Source organism: Rhinolophus sinicus, linkage group LG11, assembly GCF_036562045.2.
Source record: "Rhinolophus sinicus isolate RSC01 linkage group LG11, ASM3656204v1, whole genome shotgun sequence".
NCBI classification, from domain to species: domain Eukaryota; kingdom Metazoa; phylum Chordata; class Mammalia; order Chiroptera; family Rhinolophidae; genus Rhinolophus; species Rhinolophus sinicus.
In genome coordinates this window covers 61,231,720-61,257,047 of record NC_133760.1, presented here as the reverse complement: position 1 = coordinate 61,257,047, position 25,328 = coordinate 61,231,720, and the positions used below count along the sequence as shown (strand labels likewise).

General features: G+C 40.6%; 1 protein-coding gene across 13 annotated transcripts in view; it reads right to left on the bottom strand.

The window, feature by feature from the left end:
* Positions 1 to 25,328, bottom strand: part of DGKI (diacylglycerol kinase iota) — a 376,792-nt gene that overhangs the window by 27,012 nt on the left and 324,452 nt on the right. For 11 of the 13 annotated variants that reach the window (XM_074315319.1, XM_074315323.1, XM_074315321.1 and 8 more), the window contains 2 exons: positions 18,809 to 18,834; positions 618 to 655 (listed from right to left, as the gene is read on the bottom strand). In XM_074315319.1, the coding sequence (XP_074171420.1) occupies positions 618 to 655; positions 18,809 to 18,834 (64 nt within the window). The remainder of the gene's footprint in view (positions 1 to 617; positions 656 to 18,808; positions 18,835 to 25,328) is intronic. The other 2 variants (XR_012490351.1, XR_012490352.1) reach the window with 1 other exon arrangement.

Genomic DNA, 25,328 nt, shown 5'->3' with positions numbered 1-25,328 from the left:
GCCAAGATCTGGACCTAGGCAGCCTGCCTTCAGCATTTGCATTCCCTCTAGAAGTACCAGTGATGACTCCCTTCCTTCTGAACTAAAATACACCAGAAAACATAAGCACAAATTAAAAGGTTCAAGGGAGATCAGACAGAGTATCTTCTTTTGATTGACTGTGAGCCCCAAAATACAAAACTATAATAATGTGGGAAGACACAGGCTCTGGCCTGGAGAATGTATCTCTGGGTATTGCCCAGGTAATTCTTACAGATGCATTCATTTCAAGACCTGTCTGGAAAGAAATCTCTCAACTTCCAATATCAGCTTCTAGGAGCAGGAATTCGGGGCACTGTGGGCATTGTGTCCTGGGGGCCTGCAGCTGTTTTAATGAGTCAAGAAAAATTGCTTGGTGCTCTTGCAGAGACCCTTTGTGGTTCGGAAACGTGGCAATGCTGTGAGGACTCCGCCCACCCTCTCTGTTCAGTTCTCAAGAGTATCCCTCCTCTTTCTACTCAGTCAGCACAGGCAGGGGCTTGGTAATGATATATGGGATCATGAAAATTTGGTGGGAAATGATGTTGACTTAAAATTCTTAAAGGATCACCAAAAGTTTTGGTAGGAAGATATCTTACCTTCATAAGATCACCAGCTATTACTGCCTGCAAAATTGCTGTGAAAGACAAAAGAGAGATGTCCCATTAGTAGAAGACCCTCTCATTAAAATTATCACAAAGGGCTGGCTCCATAGTTTGCAGAAATATTCTGCATTTGGGGCGGGGGCAGGGAAGGAGAAGCATGCCAAAGGTTGAATCTTAGAACAGACTAAGGCCTTCTCTCCAGCCCTTTCCTACCCAGGTACCCCATCCCCTCTATCCTTCTAGAGCCTACCTGGGCTCCCTCAGGCCCTGGGACAGCAAAGAGCAGGTGAAATCTGGAGTAGCACAGATTGGGTTCCAATCCTAACTCTGACACTTACAAGCTGTGGAACACTGGGCAAATCATTTAGCCCCTCTGAGCCTCAGTTTCCACATCTGTAAAACAGCAAGTCTAAATCTTATAGGGTTGCTGGAAGGAATCACGAAATCATACAAATGCTCCTAACCCACCCACCGATGCAGAGTAGTTACCTATCGTGATTGGTTTTGCTCCCTTCTTTTCGGTTCCTTCCACTTTGTCCTCTTGTGGTTCAAAAAAAATAACCAGTCATTTTGTGTGTGTGTGTGTGTGTGTGTGTGTGTGTGTGTGTGTGTGTTTTGCAATGATAAATAAATACCTTCTGTTACAGAAATGAAGAGGACCAGAGACAGTGAAGAAGAAACAAGTGTGTTTTAATGATGTTCTGAATTAAATGTGTTTAGCATCTAATTCACTGGTGACTCTTATGGAAAGAACTCTAAGAATCTGAGGTAACCTAAACTGATTGTAAGAATGTGTAGCCTTGGGGGATGAAACAGAAGTTTGTGTGCATGCCACGAGGGGTGTAGAAGAAGGAATGAGAAAATATGACTGAAAAAAGGGGGCAAAGAACATTTAAGTGGCTAATGACAACGACGGCTCCGAAAGGGGTCATATGCATTGGGCTGGAAATGGTTCCTTTCAAAAAATCAACACCTAGATTCTAAAACTACACAACAAATAGATGTAGTTCAGGCTTTCATGTCACAGAAGTTTAGAAGAAAACAATTTATTTTTCAAAGCATCATTGTATTATCGTTTGAGTAGTCTCTCACGTAGTTAGCCAAAAATGCCGTATCATGCATCAAAATACCTGGAGCCCTTGTCTCCCTGAGCAGAGCCCCCCAAGCTTTTTTGTGGAGCACCTAGGAGCCGTGGGGCACCAGATGCAAAGGATCATGGGTATCCCTGGCCCAGGACCCAGTGCTTTCCCTCCAGCTCAGCTTTATCTGCCCCTCTCAGGCAATTTCCCTAACCTTCTTTCTTTCCTAATATGGATTTCTACTTTAGTGAAGAGAACATCCTGTGGCCTAAAAGTCCGAACTGATTTGTTCTCCCAGACTTGCAGTTGCTGGTATTTTCTCCTGCCTCTTCCTCCCTGACCAAAGCAGAAGCCTTGAAAACCTGTGGACATGAGGGCTGCTTGAGCATGGGGGAAAGAAGGATGAAGGAAGAATAGGGTAACAGGGAGAACAGGAAAGTGAGGGAAGAATGTTTCCTTTCCAGAACAAGCTGTAAGCAATACTCTTTTCATCTCCCTGTGGAGGTGCTTTGTACATTTGGGACAATGCTTTGTACCTTGTCAATGCCCAACAGGTAGTTGTTGAACTGCTTGAAAAGAAAGCTAAGAGAGGAAAAGAATCAGAAGAAGAGAGAAATAAAAATAACAGAAAGGGAATTAATAAAATGTGATGTGTCAAAAGAACCTATGAAAACACGTGTCTCGCTCTTCACATTATAAGTGGAGACACTGGGGTTCAGAGTAAAGTGACTCTCTTGGGGCACAGAGCCAGTAGTGGCCCGACTGTCACCATGATGGAGGCCCCTGTGTCCATTCCAGGTCTCTGTCAGTGCCCTATGAGGCCCTGTGAGGCCGAGAGAAAACAGAAGAAAATAGTCTCCATAGGTTATCGAGCTTATGGTGTTGTGAAAAGGCACTGACTTGGAGTGTAATTCTAATCTCTGGAATTTACCAGACACATCAAGGGAAGAAGTCACAGATTATTTTTAAACCAATTTCTTATTTGTAAAATAAAGTTAACCAGTGTCCTGCTCATCTCACTGCAGTAAGAATAAAACAAGAAGTTTTATAAATAGGTATATTACCAGAAAGGGTAGTTTTCAGTCCTTTTGGGACTGTACATGAAAAAGACAGATGGACACTTCAGAGGGAGCAAGCAATAGGGAAACTGGTGTGTGAAGTCAAGCAGACACCTCTCTGTTAATACAGACCCCCTCAGATGGAGATCCAGATGAAAGAGGCCACAAGACGGGGTTTAACTCCAAGATGTAAACCTTATACCAGAGGGCAGAGAGGGAGAGGCAGGAGAAAATATTAGCAACTGCAGGTCTGGGAGAAGAAATCAGTTTGGACTTTTATGCTACAGGATGTCCTCTTCACTAAAGTAGAAATCCGAATTAAGAAAGAAATAAGGTTAGGGAAATTGCCCAAGGAGGCAGTTAACGCTGAGTTTGAAATTCACACACAGAAGTACAACATAGCATAGAGCCTATGTTTTCAAAATTATATTACAATTTTTCCTAGAAAATAAAGAAAAAGAGAGAGAGAGAATGTAAGAATAAAGGAGAGAGAAAAATGAATTCATTCATTTCAAGCACTTGTGTCATAAAATTTGGTGCATGTAAGTAATAAATTAAGACGAGGAAGGAAGGAAGGAAGGAAGGAAGGAAGGAAGGAAGGAAGGAAGGAAGGAAGGAAGGAAGGAAGTAAGGAAGGAAGGAAGGAAGGAAGGAAAAAGAGAAGGAGGGAAACTGGGGGAAATTTTATCCCCTAAATTGTGGAGTTCAAAAAAGGTTTCTTGGAGAAGGAAAAGCTTAAGCCAACTTTTCCATGACAGGTGGGATAAATTAGCAAAGACAGCCTGAAATCCTTGCAAGATGAAGGTAGGATGTGAACAAAAACACAGACGTTCAAAGTCATGGTGTCTGAGGGAAGCTGCAAAGAGCTGTCTATTATCGCATCTGGGGTGGAGGAGAGTGCTCTCAGGTGAGGTGCGGCAAAGTTGCAGGGACCACTCCAGTGAGCACCTCTTATGTACAGGTAAGGCACCTGGATTTGTCTCCTGCAGGCGATGACGAGCTATTGAAAAGTTAAGAGTAAACCAGGGTAGCGTAGCACGTCCTTAAGCATTCTGCTCCTCCCCTCCTAGAAACAGAGTTAGGAGCTGCTCCCAGATCATTTCCTCCAGATCGCCCCATTATAGCCTCTTTTAATTTCTACTCCAGACTCATTCACAAGCATTGTGATTTATGTTCGTTCATTTCCAACAGCCTGCCAGTCTTAAGTCCCATGGACAAGTTGTGTTGATCATATAACTGAATCATAACCACAAATAATTTCCAATTGTACTGGAGATGGAGAGCATGAATATTTATTTTTAAGTCAAGCAATACACCCAAGGGTAGCTATTATGCAAACATTATTAGGCTCGAAGCCCACTTCTTTCTCCTGATTAACGTCCCTCCCTCCAAACAATGTTGTTTAAGATTTTCTCTGCATCAAGAGAGCTTGAATCCATTAGTCTTCAACTCCAGATAATAACCTTCTGAAAGATCAAACTTAAAGACAAATAATGAGTTGTTATGATTCCAGTATTAGCCCTTATTATTTCTGCAGCTCTGAGCGTGCCTTCTTGCCTTTTGTAAAACTCCTTCATACTGAAGAAGCAATGCTCTCCATTTGAAAGAAGCACAGAACGTCAAATTGTGAAAGGGACGTAAAGGTTACGGAGTAGATGAATAATAAGTTTCCTGGACAATTAAATCACATACACTTATGTAGTGAGACAGGAAAGTAAGGGGGTAGAGAACTGAGAAGTTTGTCATCTTTAGAGGTGGGTAGTTGAATCATTCGTTCCCATGAAAAGGATTTGTTTTTCCTTCAGTCTATCGATGCCTTCCAAAAAAATTGCTGTTCAGTAAACATCCTGAGACAGAAAGCTGGAACTGAGAAGTCAGCACTGCCAGGAAGGAATCACCGTCTTCCTTCTCAGTCTGTCCTCCTGAGGCCTGGATTCTGAACAGTCCTCAGACATCTGTGCAGGGAAAGAAAAAATGGCTGCTTTCACCTGGATTTGGGATAGGGAGGGAACAGTCCAGGAAACATTGGCTGGTTTGCCTGCTCCCGCCATGCCAGGCTGTGTTCAAGGATCTGGGGATAGAACTGTCCAAAGTAAACACCATCTTCTCAGGGCACTGACATTTTGGCAAGGAGTCCAAAGTAGGAGGGGATATATTGTAAATGAGTCTAGGGTCAGACTGCCTAAGTTTAAGTCCCACGAGTACCATTTACTAGCTGTAACCTTGGGCAAGAAGCTTTGGGTCTCTTATTAGGAAAATGAAGCTAAAATCAGGTCTTTTGAGACTCTGCCTTGAAAATAAACTCAAGGAACAGAGAATCTGACTATTACAGTCTCCTGTGCAGAATACTGTGAAATACGGATGTTTTGAACGCCGTTATACACAGAAAGAACCATTTTGCATTTATGAAATGAGAAAGTTAGACTAAGGCCAACTACAGTTCTAGAATTTGGCATATGACTACTTCCATAGGAAGAGTTTACGTTTATGATTCGTGCTTTGCAGATGAAAATATTTAAGAACATGAAGTATATAGAACTTGGCAAAGCCACACGTGTGTTTATAATTCTGAATACATCAATTGGAATAACATTATTATGTATATAAAATAGAGTTGCAAGTCTGAGCACTTATATCTATTAAAAAAGCTTAATCATTCGGATTCAGTCATCTTTTCATTCCTAAATTTATATTATTTTGCCAAATTATTTGTCTTCTCCTAAAGATAGGCGTCATCTAAATCTTTTTTTTATTTTTTTTTATTTGGAAAAAAAATTAAAAGTGAAAAACAAAAACTGTTGAGCAAAGAGAGACTTGAGGAGACTGAAGGGGGAAAATCAGTTGATTCACTGAGAATCATAAACATGTATTTGATTTTGCCAAGTTCTGCATACGTTTTATTCCTAAATATTTTCTTGCAAAGTAAGAATCACAACCTAAAGCTACCCCTTCAGAAGTAGTCATATTCCATATTCCAGAGCCACATTTGGCCTTAGTCTAACCCTCTCCTTTCATAGATTAGGAAACGGGGTCTTGAGAAATGACCTGACTTTTCCAAGGTCACACAGATAGTTAGAATCCAGCTTACAAACAGAGGGACTTTTGTTTATGTTTTATTTCTTTTAATGTCCTTTTATGTTATTGTTTCTAACCTCTCAGTCAGAGTTCTTTCCACCATGCAATTTCTCCTTGGTTTAACTTGAAGCAGGGTGGACAAAGGTTAAAACAAATGACCCCAAATAAAAATGTCACGAAATGCGTCACATACAAAATGGAGTCGAGTCAATTTATGGCTCTAAGAGCACCTCTTTTTATGCCAAAGGAGACAATGACTAGTGAGCATGCCCAGAGCAAATGTTGTCACAATTCCCTTGACCTAATCATCACTGGAGTCTGCATACTTTTCCTTTATTCCAAGTTACTTATTGCTTAGCCACTGGAGAGCTTGCAACTGCTAGCTGCCCAAGCGCCCTCTTCTCTGACATACATATCCCTGCAGAGCTTTTCCTTAGCAGAAGCATTCTGTCCAATTTTTCTACTTTGTGGGCAGTCAGCCATGGTACATGAGCAACAAACTGTGACGGCTTAGATCCCCAAAATGGAATTTAGTGTAATCGCCCAACTCAGCAACCATAATCTAGTGCATATTTCATGGTATGGAGAGCCACTGTGATTGTGCTAATTAGGCATAATGAGAAGCAGCTCATGAAAATGACTGTAATTAATATTATTTTACATAGTCATACTGAACAAGTCCAAGATGAGGTGAGGGAAAGGAGGAATCAAATATTTCTAAAGACCTCTGCATTTTAATCTAGGCCTAGAGGAGGTTTTGACAATTGATAATGAGATATGTGCCAAGTTCTTTGTGAATAATACGTAAAATTCTGAGAGATTTTTTTTTTTTTAATATAGAAGAGATTCAAGATTATTCTTATAATGACATGCACATTTATATCAGTTCTCTACAGCTGCATAGCAAACCATCCCTAAACACAGTGGCTTAAAACAGAACATTGACTTATTTTGCTCAAATCTGCAATGTGGGCAGAAAGTTTGTGTCCGCTCCACCTGGTACCAGTTGGGGCAGCTCCACTGAACGCTGAGTGATCCACATTCACGATGGTCACACATGACTGGGAACCGGGTGCTGGCTTCAGCGGGGAGCTTTGGTTCTCCTTGTGTGGGCTTCCACGGGCTGCTTGGGCTTCCTCTTGAAATGGTGGCTGGCTTTCAAAAGTAACCTTCCCAAGGAGAGCCCAGCAGACGTCATTTTGCCTTGGAAATCCTGTAGTGTCACTTCTGCGGTAGTCTCAAGATTGGCCACATACGAGGAGAATGGACACAGACCCCATATCTCAATGGACAGAGTGTCAAAGTCATAGTGAAGAAGAATGTGTGGGGTGGGTGTCTCATGCTGTGGCTCTTTTTGTAAAATACACCTGTCTCATCATACACGTGTGCTGTGATGTGCTTTGAGTCAGAGGGTTGGTGTTGACTTTCAGTGAGCATTGGGAAACGACCATACACAATAGCCTTTGCTACCTGTATCACGTATGGGAGTGTATTTTGCGTACAGTACTATCTGTTTTAAGTCAAAAGTATCTCAGCAGAAAAATAAAAATGGCTGATCACTGCTTATCTGGAGGGCCATCTATTTGGATCAGGAAGAAGAAAGGCAAGGAGGAGACTAGGCAGAATTGAATGAGTTTTATCTATGGGAAGCTCAATCGGAAATCTCCCTTTAGTAACAATCAGATGTGAGAGGAGGCACTGCTTGGCAGGTGGAGAAAAGGATGGATAACAACTCACTGAACCCTAGTCCTGTATCCCTCACCCTCTGCCTACCAGCTTCTCCTCCATCGCAGAAATACGGAGCGGAGGGTGCAGAGCACACATCTCACTTATCTTATTATCATCTTATCATCTCATTATCATTGGGGTTAATCCATCAGTGGCATCTAAAGGCCATTAAATGCTGCAGCCTTTTCTAATATTCAAACACCACCTGTGACAAGACTCTCTTAGAGTGTGTAACCATAGATGGGAGACGTAAATAGGTTTTACTTCTCTCTAATGACAAGTTAATCCTCAAATTCAATTAGTCCCTGCTAATTGAATGCATGAATGTATATGGGTTTTTTTCCATCTGATGCAGCAATCCTTTTGAAGCTACTATTCGCATGGAAGAGGTTTCCTGTTTGGAGAAAAAACAAACAGCCCCCATCCAATGTTCCCTCCTGGCAGAAAAAGTCCACCTAGCTGCCAGAGGACCAGGACGTGTTCTCTTCAGAAACAGTCAATTCCACTTCCCTTATTCACCACTGGAATTCGTCATAAACAGTGCAGGGACCAGATGTCTCTCTGAAACGTCTCACTTATTTATCTGTTGTTATGAAATTGTTCTCTGATTGTTTCATGTGTCTAGGTCCCATCTCTGCAATTAGGCCCCACATACAAGGACCAGGTTTTTTATTGTATTTTTTTCTCTTTGTTTGATCCAGACTCCATCTTTCACCGAAAACTCTATCGTACAAGAACACATGAAGTACTTAATAACTACTTGGTTGATACTTGTGGCCTGGTGAGTCACTGGCTCTCATCTCAATACTCTTTGAACTCGGAATCAAGGAAGACATTCCAGGGAATGGAAGAAAGCCAACTTTACTGGCTCCTGCTAAACCTGGCAGTCAATTTTGGAATTGCCAATATTTTTAAATCTCTTGGTATCTAATGGTGCTTACTGAATGCACTGAAACAACATTGCAACTATTTCAACAGACCAGAAATGTTGATATTATGGGTCAATCAGAGCCATATACTAAGCAGTAATGGATGTTACTTCCTACAATATCAGTAATAAACATTGGATCAGGGTTAAAACCAATTTCATGGGTTAAGTGATATTTTTTGAGCATTGTGTTAGTGAAGGCAAGTTCACAGGTCATGGGCCCATTGGGTTCTTCAACAATCATAGTATGTTCCTTTAGCCAGCTGTGTAAAATTTGTGCCAACAGTCACAGTGGGACCAGAGAGGTTCATGACAATATCTTCTTGAGAATCTATACAGCTCAAAATTAATGTTTTCTCAAGTGATGATATATTATCATCTTTGAATGTAGTAGGTCAATGTTTTTGGTATATAGCACCACCTTCAAAAGTAATATCTAACTATTCCCTGAAAACTAGAAAAATATAAATTCACTTTTAGCATCAATATTACAGAATCCCATCAACTATTTTTGTTCAATAAATGTTAAGCTTCCACCAAGTGGGAGGATTTTTCATATTTGTAAAGGGTTTTAACCTGATTACATCTTCCTAAGTTCATGAACCCAAAATAATTACCGTACACATAACACTCTCCTTCTTAACATTTGGATACAGTAATAGCTATTAAAATGCTTAGTACATTGTAAACTGCTTCAGCCATGTACGAGATTAAAAAAAAAAAAAAAAATCTGTTCTCCAAAAGTCCTTCATCCCCAGAATAGTGAGAGAATTTCCTTGAGATTGACGAACTTTGTTTATTTTTGCATTTCCTGGCTCTTGGATGATAAAGCTCTAATCCTGAGAGGGTAAGAGAAATGGAAGAACTAATAAATAAGGCCCTTGTTAGCCTCACAGATGAGTGGCAGGAAGATGCCAAGGAGGAAAGGAGATGCTGCTGGCCTCAGCATCTCATGACTTCCACAGAGGCTCTTAGAGAAAGCATCAGGGCCTCTGGCTACATCCCTTCCCTCAAGGTCAGACCGCCTGCCTCCTGTGATAGGTCTTCTTGAATCCATTTGATGGATTGCAGCCGTGGCCTTCAGGACCTCTAAAGGGGACTTCAGTTGACAAAGTGTGCTCAGATCTCATTCAGTGATAGCTGCACGCAGAACTGACGGGGCCTGAAAGGGATGGATGGTTACTGGTTTTAACCAAACATCAAGAGTGCATGGGAAATGGTGTTTCAGGCCAGGATCCAAGGACAAATAAATGAGTTCTACAGCTCAAAGAGATGATAGGTTTATGGGTTTTCCGGTCATCAGGAAGCACTAATATTAAGCATCTTATCACTGCTTAGCAGCACACTGACCGCTCTGTACCATGAAAGCCTTATTTTTAACTGAGAAGAATAGATTTAGCTCAAACGACACTGGAACAGAAAGGAAAGCCAAGGAGGTGTTCATATAGCAAAGGTCACTTTTGAGTACGTACACCAGGAAAACGCACACGTAGCAAAAGAGCACAATTTAAAATAAAGATCAAATTTCTGGAGCCTGCCCTCACTTAGAAGTGTAAAGATAGACAAGACCATTTGTATTTGCAGTTAATTTACAGTGAAACATTAATTTTGATTCTTCCCCATGATATCAGCATATGGAGAATGAATTGGAAGCATAGGAAAATTAAGCATTTAATTTCAGAGAAATGAAAAATAACTCTTAACCTTCACTGTAGCATCATGCTAAATTGACTAAGCAGTATCACATCTTAGAAGCAAGAATTACGAAGTAAATGGTTAGTGCTGAAGCTTGCTCAAAAGATACAAAATAGAATAGGCTTCTGTACATTAGTAAATCTTCAATGATATTTATTACAGAACAGATTTTACTGTCCAGTCTGTGAAGAGAAATAAAATGAAGACTGACTTTCATTCTTCATTCTTTCTTTCTAATCTTAAGAAGAAAAGTAAGAATCTCTGTAAAGTAACAGGTGTTCACGTACACATCCAAATGTAGCCCCTACAGATTTCTTTAGTAGATTGCTAAAGAAATAGGGTTGGAATGATTTCCTAGGAGAGTTTTAAGAAATTGTTCAAAAAGGGAAGATTTGCATTGACAAGATGCGAGGAGACTTTTCTGTAGAGAAACCAGCCAGCAGAGAGGCCTGAAGGAAGACGTGAAAAGAAGTTTCACTCGACAAAGGGAAGGATGTCTGAAAGGGGGGAGGAGAAGTGAGTCAGGAAGAGAGGAAAAAGGGGGTGCTGAAAGAATATCTCCCAACACTCAGAGAGTGATGTGAGGCCAAAGGTTTTTGTTTTTTTAAGTCAATGAAAATCACTCAGCAACTCCATTTTCAGAATATATCCTGGGCCAAGACCATCACCCTCTTCCTCAAAGACAAAAGGAGCTTAAACACATAGAGAGGGTGCCAGAAAATGTATACATATTTTAAGAAACGAAAAACCTGTATTGAAATTGTAATACTCAATATACACTGATAACAAAAGATGAATACAAGTCACGTGTATACATTTTTTTTTTGGCGGGGGCACCGCAGGTAGAAGAATGGGGAGATGGCTGGGAAATCAGATGCCTGATGAAAAACGACTGGCAAGGTGGAGCATGCTTTCTGAGAATAAGAAGAAGCCCACAGGATTAGTCAGGGAAGATCCCAGAAAGGGGTCTAGTCAGAGAAACAGCAAACAGGTACCGAAACAGTATGGTTTAAATGACCTTTATGCTTTCTTGCAAAACACCACTCTCAGTTTTTGCAATGGCTAAAATAATTGCCTTCACTTACTAGGATGAAAGAGGGGTTGGAAGTGTCACCAGACTGAGCAAAACTGAGAGGATTCCGGCTGCTTACAAATCTCCTTCTCAATAAGCCATGGGGCTTTGCTTTGTCAGGAGAAAAGGTGAAAGCTGCATAATGAAACAGTAATGCATTTTGTTACTCGTTAAAGAAAGCTACCAGTGTGAAAGCGGCCTGAAGCATTTAAACATGTGCCAAGTTGGTTTCCTTTCTTTTCAGAAAGTGGGTACATGATGAGGTGTGGGAATAGCAGTGCTGTTTGTCGTCACAAGCAGAAATAATAGACTGGCACTTGTCTGCAGGAATCCATACACATGCCCCAGACAGAGCAGCGCATAGGTGTCTCCAAAATACCTTTCCAAAATTGCAGATGGTTTTGGGTTTTCCCTCATGTGTTTCATTGCCCAGTTTTCTTTCCTGGCTCAGAGGGCTGAGTCGATAGAGAGCAGAAGAGGCCTTAGATGGCAGCCAGCTCAGTCCGCTGGAAGAAGAGACCAAGGCCTGAGAGAAGAGACGTGCCCGAGATTACCCAGCCTGCCAAGGGCAGAGTTGGGGCAGGCACCTGGTTCTCCCGTCTCTAAGACCAAGGTTTTCTTCCTTGCCTGACCCTACTCTCCCTGCTCATGTGACCATCTACCCAGAATGATACAAAGCATTCTCGGCCCATTGGGCTATAGTCTGAAGGAAATGCTTAGTTCCAGGAAACTGAGAAAACAATAGGCTTGAGTAATTTCTTAAGTCTATGCAAATAGGACCTATCGGGTCTATTTATATAAGAAAAATAGACTCCCATTTTGTTTTTTGGACGTTGACAACTTCTCCAGCTCTCTTGCACTTTTCCTCTCCTGCTTTGTCCCTTTCTTTTGTTCAGATTTGCAAGCAAACGATGTGCTAAGTATAGAGCTAAATGTTTTACCTATGGGATCTAATTTAATCCTCGTGATAAACCTACTAGACATGTAGTCTTATTATTGTCATGATCCCCATTGTAAGGATGAAAAAAACTGAGGCTTAGTGACGTTGACTGATTTGCTCAAGGCTAATGCGTAGTAAAACCAAGATGCCGACCCAGCATGGAAAAGCCTGACCAGAGACACCGCCTTCCTTGTTCGGCTGTGTAGACTGTCAAATAGTGCGATGGTGTCATAGGTGGTGAAATGAGGTCCTCTCTTCCCAACGTTTCCCATCTTTCCCAGAAAGATGCAATTTTAGGGGTGTCCCCACGCCCCATACTTTTCTGGCTCTGATGAAGGAAGGTGCAGAAAACAAAGTTGCAGTGCTGGGGACAGGAAGTGTTGTAGCGATGAACTCTTCTAGGTGTTCTGTGGAGTTACGTTGTATGAAGTGAAGAGAGTCACACCCTAAAATTTGAGGCACCCAAAATGGACCCAGAAAATGAAGAATGACATAGAAAGCTGGCAAAATGAGGAAGCATTTAGTTGACTTCAGTATTCTGGCAAAGAGCTGGACTGATGAATATTTTCACAGCTCTATCCGTTCTATCCGGAATAGCACAGGCTTCAGTAGCTCTGATCCACAGCCTGGGCAAACAAAAACACACCCACCAAAACTGCCTCCAAGACACTGAAACACACAGGTTGAAGTAACATAGCCAGGACTAACTTTCTAGGAAACAACTGAACAAGTAACAACACAGTGTAATATTCTGCAACTGGTGTCATGCTGAGATGCTTAGGCCGATATTGTCATTCAGGGCCACCAGCCACCAGTTCTTGACTTACAATAAGGCTTAGGTGGAACATACTGGGGGCAAAGTTTCATTGGATATTAGGGTTTCTTGTCAAGTAGAAAACAGACAAGGGGAGTAAAAACTGTCCTCACATATTGTCCGAAAACAACTTGGTTAAATGGGTTCTAATGTAACCCAGATCATATCATTTCATATAGTAACAAATCTTAAACACAGTAAACTTCAAAAAGCGAGCACAGTTGGATTCTTCATTTCTGCCACCATAGACGACCACACAGGGACGAAGTCAGGTATTTCCAATTCCGTTTTTGAGCACTTATCTGTAGCAGAAGTGACTTATCTGTAGGAATGAAATCTACGATAGCTTCACTGCCAGGAGATTGATGATACACCATGCTTTTTAATGAATTCCTCTCCACTCCATTTAAAAGCAAACCGGGTTAGCCTTCCTCCCTTCCTCTCTCTTTTCTGTTACTTTCTTATTTTGCAATGTTTTAAAGACTTTCACTTAAGTATTCTCTGAGGCCAACAGCAATCTAAAGCAAAACTGTAGGTAAATCTTAGTAAAGAGCACCCCCCACCCCCCACCCCCCCCACACACATCTATAATAAGGCTTCAAAAGATAATTAGGAAAAAAAAAGATAATTAGATAATTATCACCAACAAAGCATTCCAAAGCAACCAAAAGGATCAAAGGATTATATGGGTGCAATCAACAGTGAGAGTTAATAAAGGGGAATGAGAGAGAACAGTAGGGTCAGGACTTGAATAAAGTAACAGAACCTGGTTTTGGAAAGCCTAGAGGTTTTTGTTTTGTTTTGTTTGCTTGTTCTGCTTTATTTTGTTTTTTAATCAGCAGTGATTGTCTGTTTTCCTAGGATTTGTGAAAGAAGAGGCGCCAAGAAAAAGCATGCTGTCATTTATTCCTTTCCTTTCACACAGTCTTTGGGGCGCACCCAGTGAGACCACCATAAAAGGCCATCTTTTCAGCACATTAGTAAGTGAATTGCTTTGGAAAAGGACCAGGACTAACCTATCTTCTACAACGCGGAACAATGCTAATGAGGCAACAATGGAATTCAAAGACGTGCATTGAAAGCTTCTGTTTGCCAACACCACGTACTGCAGCAAATGTAACAGTGAGACTTGTATAGAGGGACTCAATTCTGTGCCAGGGCATAGCCTAGAATGGGGCAACATCTCTATTCACGGGGTTTATAGTTCAATAAGGGCAACACCACCCATGGGGGAAAAAATTGGAACACACTAAAAAAAAAAACACACAAAACCAGTAAATGAATAGAGAAGGGGAACTCATGGGCATTTGAGTTGTCAGGAAAATTCATCATTGTTTGTCCTTAGAATCTATGGAGGTGGTTCCAAGGCATGGGAATTAATGAGCACTGAGGAGGGACCTGAATGAAGAACCATGGAAGTGGTCTGCCATAGAGATGGGAGGGGCTGATACCAGCCGTATGGCTGAGTGAATACCAGGGACATGGGTTCTGGAGAGGGATCCGTGAGCAGAGAATGGAGACAATTCACAAAAGCAACATGAGCTAAACCAGGATAAGAAAGAGCCTCAAAAGTGAGCACTACAACACTTGAATCTAATTAAAAAGCCAATGGGGATTCCCTAGTCAGCAACTGAATACGGGGCAAAAAAGAACACTCGAGCAACTTTGCATTAACCCAAAGTCATGGCAAAGTGGCATACTGTGATGACCAATATGAAAAGCGCCTCCTAGCAAGGCCATTAAAAATCTGTAGATGTTTCCATCTGCATCATCAGCTACGTTTACTCATCCAATTTTGCTAATTAATAGTTTATAGAAAATAAAAGAAAGAAAAACATTAAGCTTTCTCAATCAACTCTATTATCCTGGTCATAATAAGTGTCTTTCTATTGTGATTTTCCTTAAGGAAATAGCTACCTTTCGAGAATTCTACCTTTTAAAGAATGAGTGCTGTTGACAGGAAATTAGATCCTTGTTCCTTGATTAAGGAAGTATCGGGATAGGAGAAAAGTGGATCAAAAATAGAAGTATACCTTTTAATTCTTCTTAGGGAGACTCAGATCGTTGGCACTTCCTCTCAAGAGAGTCAACTATTTTGTAAGTGAACAGACGTTAGTCGGAGGATGGCGTCCTGTCAGGCCACTGGCCCAGAGGCGTTCTGGGAAGCCCGTAAAATAAGCAGGCTAAGATGACAGAATCTGAGAGCTGGGAGCCAGCGAAGCAGCCTGGGCACTGGAGGTGGCCCCAGGAGCAATTTAAATGATGAAGTGATAGGCACTAAATGCAGAGGGAACTCATAGGACAGGGCAATCAATCACTGCCAAGCTTATCTTCTGACAAGGAGTAGGACTCCAGCTTCCAGATGTACCATTAAAATGTAATGTCTCCCCTGGGATTGAGCATGGCAGGTTTCCCTGAAGCTTTGGGTTCACTCAGTTAACTAATTATGAGAAAATGTGACATTGGTATTTATTTTTTCTACAAGGACAAATCCTTCCCAGCAGGAGGGAGAAGTTGTTGTTTTTGTTCTGTTTTGTTTTGTCATTAAAAAGAAATGACTGACACAGTAGTAAATAAACTCTTGTTAGCGAGAAAAATTTTTTTCTCTATAATACTATCAACTCACTTTAATGTTCATGATCGTTTCTTTTGTTTTCTGTGGACATAGTGGATAAATGAGCAAGAGTTGGGTGTTAGAACTGGGTTTGAAAATGAACTCTACCACGTACTAGATCACTAGTGTGATCGTAAGCAAATTATTTAAAAACTCTGCGCCTGTTTCCCCAACTAGAAAATTGAGCATAATGTCTACTCTGCAGTGTTACTGGCGAAAGATTACATGAAATAATGTAGCTGAAGCACTTTAGCACAGTGTCTCCACATAATAAGCACTCAATAAATTTTAGCCTTTATTCTGGCTAATGACTCTGATACTCTAGTATATAAATAGAAACACTGTATATTCCACGAATGCCTCATATCATCAATTCTATATGACTGCACATCTAATCATGAACTGACCCTTTATTTTAGCATTATAAGCTAAACTGTGCATTAACCATTTGACTCCTCCTCACGCAGATGGAAGAAGCCTTCCAGTGAAAATTTAATATTTAATAATAATGTTGAAGAAAACACTTTTCCTCCAACACCACCATCACCACCACCACCATCACCACCATTACCACCACCACCACCCCCATGACCACCACCACCAACACTATGCCAACACCAACATCAAGCATCACATCACCACCGCCATCACCACCTCCCCTCCCCCACAGGACATCTTTTAACTTCCCAAAGGCAGTATGCAATGCTGAGCAAACATCACAATAAACTCACACCTGCATAGCATTATGTTTGGGGTACTTTTAACAAATTGGAAAGAGATTTCATAGCTGATTTCCCAGTTGAACTCCCAGCAGTCCCATGATGTGGGCAGGGTAGACATGACTAGCCCCGCTTTACAGGTAAGAAAGTGAGACTAAGAGAGGGTAAACGACAAAGCCACAATATTCAAGCCTATTTTCTATGAAAGGGTAATCTGTGGTAATTGAGAATACCAGGGTTATTGGACTTGGGGAAATTAGATTTCCTCAAGAATGAAGTTTGTTTTGAAGATAGAATGACCAGTCATGAGAGAATGCAATCATTGGTGGAAAGCAAACAAAATAGAAAGTCAAGAGGCATAGGACTTTATATTCCAATTTCACAATCCATTTGCCCAATGTGCCTCAGTTTTTCTACTCATAAGTTTGAGAAAGAAAAAATGCCACTTCTTAACTCTCTCACCAGTATTTCGCATTGTTATTACCACGCACAAATGTAAGCTCAATAATATGACATTCAAGAGATTTTATGCAAACCAAACATGAACACTTAAAAATGTATTAACATAAGAAAACGTACTTTAAGTGCTAGTGGAAAAGGATAAGAATATTTTCCCAAAGATGGGCCAGATGATGATGAAAAAAATAAATAAGATTAGAATAATCACCATTATAATTTTACATTATATATTTGAATTATTTTTGGAAGTTGCAGAACCACACTAAGAGGCATGGACATGCAAAAAGGTTTTGAAGCCATGAATATATAAAAGCCCTCTAACTTGGATAATGTTTCTTCAGCTAATCACATATACCAGTTCTTAAAATAATGAATTCTGAAGTGCTGTTAGTACTGAGCATGCATTTCTGGTGGTAGTCACCTTCCAGAGTCACTGCTATATGCTCACTGATAGCTCATAACCCCTTAAGAATTCCTAGAGGACCACAGAACTGTAATTCAGAAGTCCCCTCCCGTTTTCAGAACGGGGGGATAAGTTCTTATTGATTAGAAGACAAAAGCAAACAAAGGTCATTAAGGGAAACTTAATTCAAAATAAAAACCAAACACAAGTTTTTCATTTATCATTTGGGTCTGGAAGCCCCAAAACCTCGAAGTATGCCATAAAAAAACCTAGTCATACCAACGCCAATAAACAAACTACCACACAATAGTAGGTCATCATTAGGGGGTCCATTGTCTAGGTGTAATGTTGCTAAAGTATAGAGCATGGATAGACGGGGAAAGATGACAAAAGAAGTGATAAGCAGTAGAGGAAGACAAAGATTCCTTCATTTAGGACTTTCTATTACACATGAAAATACATATGGGAGAGTTGAATACAATTCATTGCTCTACTGAAACAATTTCATCCTACAGGTAATGGGAGTAGATGTTTACTATAGAACAATCAGTTTGGTGCTATCTTGGTATGCAGTGAATTAGAGGAAGGAAATCTAGACGTATGACTACCAGTAAAAGACACTTTTAAAAGTCCAAGTTAAGACATGGAGAGGCCCTAAACTAAAGCAATGGGGATGGGAAAGAGAATAGAGATAAAAGAAATATAAAAAACAGAGTGACCAGGTAGAAACAAGGGATGAAGCTTAAAGGAGCTTTCATATGCTTTTACTTGGCTGGCTGAATGGAAAATGGTACCCTTAGCTAAATTAGGGAATTCATGAAGAACTAGTACTCTTAAGAGTTCTAGTTTTCCCTCTTTTATAAGATTCATTGAATTTCACTTTGTTTTGCAGGAGGTGTATGTCATTCCACCATCCCCTTCCCCACTAGACCCATAAAGCTCCTTGAGGGGAAAAATTCTGTATCACACACCACAATAGTTTGTTTGTATAATGTAATTATATAGCATAATTGATCCAGGATAGACACTTAATGAACATTTTTGAATGACTGATTGAATAAATGAACAACTGCAGAGGGTCAATGTCACAAAACCATACATTTTATCCTTTGAATAAAACAGTTGTTTCTTAAAATGAAAAGAATGTACCGAGGCTGGGTAACAATTCATAGCGCTTACCAATTAGCTTAATATCAGACTCCCGACACCCTTTGCAAATACCAATGTCCAAACAGGAAGGGACTTTTGGGAATATCTACGACAAGCCCCCATTTAGAAAAAAATGTGTGATTCAGAGAAGGTACATGGCTCGCCCAAAATCACAAAAAGTTTCTGGTGATGGGACAGCAATCAGGCAGAATATACTCAGCTTTAATATTTGTCAGTCAAAATGGTTGTAATGTATTTGAAGAAACACAAGACATTAAATTTAGCTATGGTGAATTAAGATTTTAAAAGCGCTTGATATTTTATGCTAAAAAAAAAACAAGGCAAACACCTTAGAGATACTTTCTCAAATAACTCTTCCTTCTGACAATGAAATGCAAGGACCAGAATTCAACTTTTAATCCTGAATTAGTACAAGTAAGACAGATTCTTACCGTGATCTTCTGAAGAGACTGGTGACCTAAAACGAGATAATAACCATGATAAATCTTTTGTAAGTAATACTGATAATTATAAGTATAACAATGATCAAGAGTAATCTCCGAGAAATTATATCCCCAAAATTCAGTTAAATAGAAATTCAGTAGAGTAGATTGTGTAACTCATGGTTGGTTGCATGGAATATTGCAATCAATAACTTTCAAAGCTTACCTGGATTGGTTGAGTGGCAGATGTTACTAAAATGTCTACTGCATGGTGTTACAGGACTGTACAAACTTAGTTAAATCTGGCTTTATCACATGCAAAAAAACAGATAACTCACAGAAATACGATAATAGATGAAATCCTGTGATATCAGAGTGTCACTAAGTGCCCAAGTCCAGGCCTCCAGGAAAAAATGCCAGAGATATAAATAAGTACTAAGCTGAGTGTCTATAGTAAAAAGAAATCGACTTGGACAGTAAAACATAAGAGGACGGAGTAAAACAAATAATAATAAAAAAAAATGGCAGGTACTCTTATCGTTTTTGTCTTTTGTTTCCACTCTTTGGGGTATTTAATGTTTGAATAACACTAACCCTCTATTTCGGGCTATTTGTCTCTAAACCTGTGAGAATCAGAATGAGGAAACCATTGGGGTCCCACAGAACTCGTATAAATCAATGACTTGTGCATGCTATTTGGGGTTCAGCTCTAATTATGATGGTCAGATAGCAATGGAACATCAGATCAATCCCCTTCACAACAGAAACTTTTTTTCTTCCTCAGTTGACTACTAATTGAGTTACTTTGAACAATATAAACACACATCACCATGTGGGTGAATTCCCCTCAAGCTTGAACTATACAATCTTGACTACTAACTCGTTCTTTTATGGGTAGAGAGAGACGTGTCATACTGGATTCAGAGGTGTTAGAATCTTGAAGGAAAAAGTGAGAAGTCAATCGGCAGGAGTCTTCCCCTCTAGACAATCAGCTTCCTGGCACTCACAGTAGGGAGGTGACCAAAAGTAAATGCAAGAGTTTGGTAAAGAAGTTACCCATTAAGATCATAATTTTTGAGATGTGATGACAGATGTTGGGAAAAGAATGATTCAGTGGATGCATAGTGGTTTAAGGAAAATTTTAGCTAGCTTGGGATCTTTGATACTGCTTTACTTTTATTTTTGTCCATTACGTGAGTGAAAAGCAAAGTATTAGGTTTGAACAAAAGTAACTGTGGTGTAAAAAGTTTAAAAATTGCAAAAATTGCAATTACTAACCTAATATAAAGACACAGTAGCGTCATCAATGACGAAGTGTCTAATCATTTAACCTTAACAGGTTTCTTCAAGTCAACTTTTGTGTGTGAAAATGGCAGAAGGTCCCGAGATTTGGTGGAAATAAAACTGGCATCTGGGAGATGGACGCAGGGAGCAGTGAGCAGGAACCTAACAGCATCCTAAGTTATCACTGCAGAGTCAGCTGCTTGAGAAATGCCATTTGGCCTCCCGGGACAGATCTGATCTAGCTTCTCCTTGGAGTTCCCATTGCATACTGTTCACACACTGGGATTCCCCACTAGGTTGTGAGCTCCTTGAAAACTAGGACCATATCTTATTTAAAACATAGCGGGTCCCTGATGAAAATGTGTTGAACTGAATAAATTGTAGCACCACTGCCCCGGTGTTCAGACTCAGACACATTCCAGAGCTCCTCAAAAAGTCAGCATGGCACCTTCAAACTACCTTCAAGACAAGTTTGTCAGCCCCTAGGCCAGCTGTGAGGGAAGAGCCTCAGGAGTGACCCTGAAGCTCCAGATGGGTGACAGTGTGGGGACTCTCAAGGCCAAAAGACACCTAATGCATCCAGCAATGGAGATACCCACCCTCTGCCTTAACAATTAGGGAAATAAAAGAGGAGAAAAGGGGTGTTGAATAGAGGTCCAGTGGGATTGGAAGCTGAGTCGAAAGAAAAACATATATTGAAATAATAGATCATTTCTGAAGCTGCCCATGGCATAAAAAGAGTCAGTAACAAGGAAACTTCTTTTCTCCTGATGTTTTCTGATGGGAAGTTAAGCAAAAACATGTCTTGGATTGTTTGCAATTAATTTGTCACAGCATTATAGGGACAAAGGAAAACTCAGACCAATGAACAACTCAATGTCTCAGGTGGAGGGCTGGGGGGTTGCTGCCTTTCTGTGAAGGCAAAGCACTAATATTCAATCTGAAAAATTCCAGATGGCTCCGTTTACGTCCCAAGGGGATGCAGTCTGTGGTATGTCCAGGCGGTGGGGAAGAACTATCGATTTCAGAGTGTTTTCTGAGGATTAGTCTCGTTGAGTTTCTGTGCTGAATGACTCCCACACGCCTGGATTTGTGGAATTTCAAGACATATGGAGTATTTCAAGCCTCACTCACTATTTCACCTTTCACTGTAACGAGTCACTAAATTATACAACCGAGACATGGACATCATACATTACGCCTGGAAATGGGCATAAAAAGTTTTACAGAACTTAGCTCAGCAGGGAAGAAATCTTGTGAAATCAGCAATATAAGTAGTTATTTTTAAAACAGAGGGTTGAGTTCCAGGAACAGATAATCTCCCTCAAACCGACGACTAAGGGATGCATGAAAGCTCGAGGCCTCTTCTTCCCACTGCACCTGAAAGACTGGTGTTTTGTCCCAGAATGTTTATTTCTCCTCCATATCCACTTTGTCTTGGAGATAGCATCTGCCCTCACAACGTAAACCGTGAAGAGTGTTCAAATAACTCCAGGATTTTTCCTCATCACGTCTTTCCTCACCACTCATCTTTTATTATGGTCTATAGAATATTTATATTTTATTCTGCATTATTTTATTTCTTTGGGTTTATTTTTACATTTTTATGTACATTTACTTCAAATTCAGCAAAGTATAATAAAAATCAAACTCATGTCTTGCATTTCAAAATTTCTTTCTATTTTTATCAAACCTGAATAATTAGTATTCAGGTCTGAGTCTTTCACATTGTGTTGATTCAAACCTGAGTAATAATTATTACTTGAGACCCTATTAAGGACCAGGGTCTGTGACAAATGACGAGGACACCAAGATGAACAAGATATCTGTTGCAAGGAACTCATAACCTAGTGGAGAAAAAAATATGGAAATAAATGATTATAATTAAATGAAAAAAATGTAATGATCAAAATATATATGAAGTAGAGAGGTAACATGGAAGAGAGGGAGATCGACTCTGGTCCAAAAGGGAGAAAGAAGGCTTCAGAAAGCAAGAGCCTTCTGAGCTGGGCTTTGCAGGATAAGTAGGAGCTTAGCAGGTAAGTAAGAAAGGGGTAGAATTCCAGATAGAAGCAATAGGCATGTGAAAAGGAGGGCAGATAGGAAACTTCATAATATGTTGTCAGATATACAAGGAACTCAGTGTTGCTAAAATGTAAAGGAGTAATAAAAGTTAGGACTAGAGCCACAAGAGGTAGGGGCCATAGAGGGCATGCGTGAGGGGCCTCTTCCTTGCTGAGATTGTAATTTACTTTCTAAGCTAAATGGAGCAAAATTCTGAAGCAGAGAGGACGCACATTCTCATGTGTGCTTTGGAACAGGCAGGCTCTGGAGAGCAGACTACAAAACAAGCAAGAATAAAGGCAGAAGATACGTTACAGACTATGATTGCAGACTCCCACATTAATTTCTCTGCTCTTCAATTATTTTTGAAATTCATGAGAAATAACAGAGAGAATGAGAATCAGTAAAGGACCCATCGTCCTGACTAAACTAGAAGATTCCTGTAAACCGGAGTCATTATATATGAAGGAGAGCTACTAAGTTTAGTAAAATTGGACCAAATTTCAGGGAGACAGAGAGAGGGTTGGGATCTTATTCAACTTAAGAGACATGAGCTGCATCACACACCATAAAACCCGTTGACTGAAAGCCCTCTACTCTTGAGTCCCACATCCGGCTAGTCAGAACTAGACTCAAACTCCGATAAAATGCTGCTGAGAAAGAGTTTGAAGACAACAAACGCAAAGACAAGCTTTCGGAAACACCCCAACCCACTCTCCCCATCCCAAACTGACCGTTCCCAAAACAACTCACCCCATGCAAATACGAGAAATGAACAAAAAAGGAACCAGCGTGGAATCTACACAAAACCACCCCAAGAAGGAAGCAGAACAAGGATCTGGTGACAAACAAATGGAGGTTGGGAACATACTAAAAAGATGGCGTCGTGAAGCAGGTAAAAATTAACAGATGTCTGAGAAATTTAGAAATGGAAAAAAGGAAAGGAAGGGATGATGGAAGATATAAAGGGAGGAAGGAATAAGGGATGGAAACAGAGCCTTCTGTGAACAGAAACTTGAAGAAGAAATACCATAATCAAGACATAGTTATGAAACTACGGTAGAGAGAAAGAACAAAGGTTCACCCAGATTCTTCGAATTACTGCTCTATAGAGAAAGCCCGAGGGCTTTTTCTACTGTCACCACTGCACTGGGAAAAGCAGAGGAAGAGAAAGAGAATAACAGTGAAAATATATTTAAAAATGATCCTTTCATTTACTCATCCATTCGCTTGCTTTGTGGAAGTGCTTTGCTTTGTCTCACTTTGATTTATTTTTCTGTAATTTTGATTTGAAGATGTGCTGGTAAAAGTCCTCTTGCCAACGTTAACCCTGTTTAGTAGAAGAATAGTCATACTTCTCTCCGAAGGCAACACTTCACCAACTAGGGTACACATGGGAACTTGAAAATGAGGGAAGCTCTAGGAAAACAAGACACTACTTTTAGATGGGGAATTATGTAATTTAACTGGTAAAATTATAATACTATTTTCACACTGAAACTGGAACAGCCATATTATGGCTCCAAAAGCAAAAGTCTCTTGAATTCTTAAAATAAAGTAAATACCCGCTTAGGGACCTTGGAGACATTGCCTGACGCTGACTACTTCAAACACAGATTTTTTTTTTTAAGTTTACTGTTTTATTTTGCTTTTCTTTTCATCTCATGGTTTTAATTCAGTAGCATCCTTGGCTTTCCTACTTGGCCCTTCCTTGGAATGTCTATATCACTTCCTTCCTTGGAGGAGTTCAGTAGATTACCCATTTTAGATAGCATTTCCTAAAGATGGAGAACACATCAGATAACTACTAGGGGCCCATCTCCACGGCTCCATGACTTCCTGGAGAGAACCATCCCCACAAATGAATGTCTATCTCCCTTCCCAGTGTGCTCCACACATGTACCCTCTACTCAGCACTTCTAAACCATCACCTGGTGGGGAGCTGGCCAAAGGATGGCGTCACCACATGGAGGTGAGTTTGGAATAAACACACAGGACAGGTTTAGAGCCAAGTCAGAACTGGTACAAGAGCAAGGATCCATATTCTGAAAATACTCAGCAATAGAGTATTTCTCTAAAACTGTGGCTAGGGGAGAAGAGCTCTGAGATATTCCTACCAACTCACAGGCCTGACTGGAGGAGCCAGGCCCCTCCATTACCCGGTTCCCATCACGGAATCATAGAGAAAACAAAGGAGGAATGCTAAGGTGAGCCAGAAGCTGTGATATCTCTACACTCTGCTTGGCACACCACAAATAAACTGTTCCTTGGCTGTGAAATCCTCACTGGGGAACAAAGAAGCACACACGCTGAAAGCAACTCTCTTTCCACACGTATTTTATTAATTTTCCTGCCTGCCTTTCCTCTTTGTCCTCCAGCTTTTGGGGTGAGGACTACAGCAAAAACACTGTTTCCTGTAAGCACAGGGAATCATCCATTCTACTCAGGAAGGGAGAGAGGCCTCTGGTTTCTAGCTTTCTATCAACTCAGAATGTTCCTGTCCTCTGTCTTTTGTCATCCTGCTGTCATTTCTTTGTCTCTCTCCTGACCACAGCCCTGAGAGCTCCCTGGGTTCATCCACCTTCCTCACACTTCGGTAGAATCCAATCTCTCTGCAAAACAGCCTCCCATCATGAGCTAAGGCTTTTATTCCTGCTGAAAAACAGTAAGAACCTTCAGGTCTGAGCACAACCGCTCAGGTCAGACTCTGTTCTCAACCATTATTGCTGGCTGACGGGTAAGAAACTCCTGAGAAATGGCCCAAACAGAAACTGATTTCCCAGCTGGGTACCCCTGTCCGGCACATTTCCAGAGTACACAGCACTGTTACAGAAACAGCACCTTTATTGTTCTCCCGTTTACCTTGAAGTGATGATGCTACACATGGTCAATTTATTTCCTGTTGATGGACAAAGAATTTTCATTTAAATCAAGTAAGCCAAAGCATAATTGAATGTGATTTGAAAGCACGGCTGTAGATTATGATTTCTGGGCAGTAGCTTTTCTCCCTTGAGTTACCCTCAAGGGTGTGAACTGCTAGAGGACTCCTCTGTCCAGCCAATGATACTATTTTGAGGGCTTGAGGGAAAAAGAGTGAGATCATAGATCGAGGTGACATCTTTACCACCATTACTCCAGCCCCAAAGCATCTCTAACCGGGGAAACTAGAACCCAAATCCCT